Here is a 2,500-nt window from a genome sequence, read left to right as displayed (position 1 = left end):
TTCTGTGCATCAGCTCTGTTGCAGAGTAATTGCATAAAGCCCCCTCCTCCCCCCCCCTCGAGGCCACCGCCGCCGCTGAATGAATCAGCGTTCCTCATTACCATCAGGAGGATTGCATTATGTCTCCTCAAGCCCACGCAACTGACTTCAGATATTGAAACATGGCCACAGCGAGGCTTAAAAGCACCCGGAGGCGCTCTGCACCCTCTCCTGCATGCATAGCGACGGCAAGCGGAGGATGTCGGCTATCTCGCCACTCGGCCAGTCTCTTTCATGTGGAGGATCTGTTTCATCTGGCGTGATGAAGACACGCTCCTCGCTCCCTCGGCTGAGAGACGGCCGGCGGTGAGATCTCGTGCTGAGGGTTTTTAATGGCTTCGTGGGCGATAAGCGCGCCAGACACCTTCAATAACTCTTTAAACAACAGCTCAAACTTCCTCTGTTACACTCATTATATTTAACTAAGGAAGGAAGGAAGGAAACACTAATAAACTACAATATTATTTTCTCATCTTTCTTAATTTCCCTCATTTTTCCTGACCTTCCTTCTTTCATTACCGTATTTTCTGGACTATAAGTCTGTGTAGTGAGTCTGTGAGTATAAGTCGCATCAGTCAAAAAATGCGTCATGAAGAGGAAAAAAACATATATAAGTCTCACTGGACTATAAGTCACATTTATTTAAAAATTTATTTCACAAAATCCAAGACCAAGAACAGACATTTAATCTGGAAAGGACAGTTATTAAACTACCCAACAGCCCCCAGAACAAGGGGCTGAATACGGTAGGTGTCCTCTATGTTAACGTAACACATTAACAGTTATTAAACTACCCAACAGCCCCCAGAACAAGGGGCTGAATACGGTAGGTGTCCTCTATGTTAACATAACACATTAACAGTTATTAAACTCCCCAACAGCCCCCCAGAACAAGGGGCTGAATACGGTAGGTGTCTCTATGTTAACGTAACGTAGCTGCTCTGTTGACGAGCCTCTCCCAGCAGCACGTTGTTCAAGCACCCATCTGTGGACTCCTTCCTCCAGCTCTGGCCATCTGGATTTCAGCGCGACTAGCTTTCTTTGTTTTCTTCATTGCAGTAAGACTAACCTTTTCTCCAGTCCCTCACAAGTTTCTCTCTCACTCCAAACTCTCCTTCTGCTGCTCGATGACCGTTTCCGGCTGCGTGTTTTACTACCTGCAGTCTCCTGCAGCTTCTTTTCTTTCTCAGTTGTCTTTAGGAGCAGCATATAGTCCTCACAAGCCTAGAGCGTCTCTCACGGCTGTAGACGGTAATGTTTTCAGCATGAAATAACATTTAAACATGTTACATTATATATATTTTGATATATAAGTCGCACCTGACTATAAGTCGCAGGACCAGCCAGAGTATGAAGAAAAGTGAGACTTATAGTCCGGAAAATACGGTAATCATTTACTTCCTCCCTTGTTTCTTTGCTTTTCCCTTTGCGCATATGTGTATGTATGTGTGTGTGTGTGTGTGTGTGTGTGTGTGTGTGTGTGTGTGTGTGTGTGTGTGTGTGTGTGTGTGTGTGTGTGTGTGTGTGTGTGTGTGTGTGTGTGTGTGTCTTTGTGTGTGTGTATGTCTGTGTCTGTGTGTGTGTGTGTGTGTGTGTGTGTGTGTGTGTGTGTGTGTGTGTGTGTTACCGTGCAGAGCTCTGTAGGCTGACCCCAGGCAGGCGGAGTTGGAGACGTCGATGGTGTAAACCGGAGCATTGAACACATCAGACAGAACCTGAGAGAGAGACCCGTCACATGTTCAGCCTCAGAGACGGGGAAACATCCCATAATGACATCCAGAATGAATGAATCCACACATGACTCCTGTGTGATGAATTTATGCTTAATCAATAATAATAATAATATTACTAATGAGACTGACCTGCAGAATCTCCTGATTGGATGAAGCTCCTCCGGTTGCCAAAACTCTGGTTCCTGGAACTAAAAACACACCAAAGATCAAATAGTTAGAGAGAAAGAAGAACAATGAAAGACAGAAAGAAAGAACAAACTAACGAACGAATGAACGAAAGAAAGAACAAAAGAAAGAACGAAAGAAAAACCCTGAAGAGAAAGAAAGAAAGAAGAGAAAGACGAGAGGAAGCAGATCTTACTGATGGAGTATCCGAGCCTCTCAGCGTGGAGTCTCCGGGACAGAAACTGACCCTCCAGCAGCGCCCGGACCTCCTCTACGGGACTCAGAGAGGACACCTGCAGGACGGAGGAGAGGAACAGGTGAACACGGGACAGAAGAGAGGAACAGGTGAACACGGTATGGAGGAGAGGAACAGGTGAACACGGGACAGAAGAGAGGAACAGGTGAACACGAGACAGAGGAGAGGAACAGGTGAACACGGGACGGAGGAGAGGAACAGGATGAATATGGGACACAGGAGAGGAACAGGATGAACACGGGACGGAGGAGAGGAAAAGGTGAACACGGGACGGAGGAGAGGAACAGGATGAACACGGTACGGAGGA

The 2,500-nt window shown here is 46.5% G+C and overlaps 1 protein-coding gene across 1 annotated transcript in view; it reads right to left on the bottom strand.

The window, feature by feature from the left end:
* The window catches only part of xylb (xylulokinase homolog (H. influenzae)), a gene marked incomplete at its 3' end in the record, with an annotated part of 19,349 nt that overhangs the window by 1,675 nt on the left and 15,174 nt on the right, over positions 1-2,500 (bottom strand). The window contains exons 15-17 of the mRNA XM_078244812.1: positions 2,134-2,230; positions 1,902-1,960; positions 1,667-1,754 (exon numbers count right to left, since the gene is read on the bottom strand). Of these exons, the coding sequence (XP_078100938.1) occupies positions 1,667-1,754; positions 1,902-1,960; positions 2,134-2,230 (244 nt within the window). The remainder of the gene's footprint in view (positions 1-1,666; positions 1,755-1,901; positions 1,961-2,133; positions 2,231-2,500) is intronic.

The sequence above is a fragment of the Sander vitreus genome, unplaced genomic scaffold (assembly GCF_031162955.1).
Source record: "Sander vitreus isolate 19-12246 unplaced genomic scaffold, sanVit1 ctg309_0, whole genome shotgun sequence".
NCBI classification, from domain to species: domain Eukaryota; kingdom Metazoa; phylum Chordata; class Actinopteri; order Perciformes; family Percidae; genus Sander; species Sander vitreus.
This window is presented reverse-complemented; position numbering and strand designations above follow the sequence as displayed.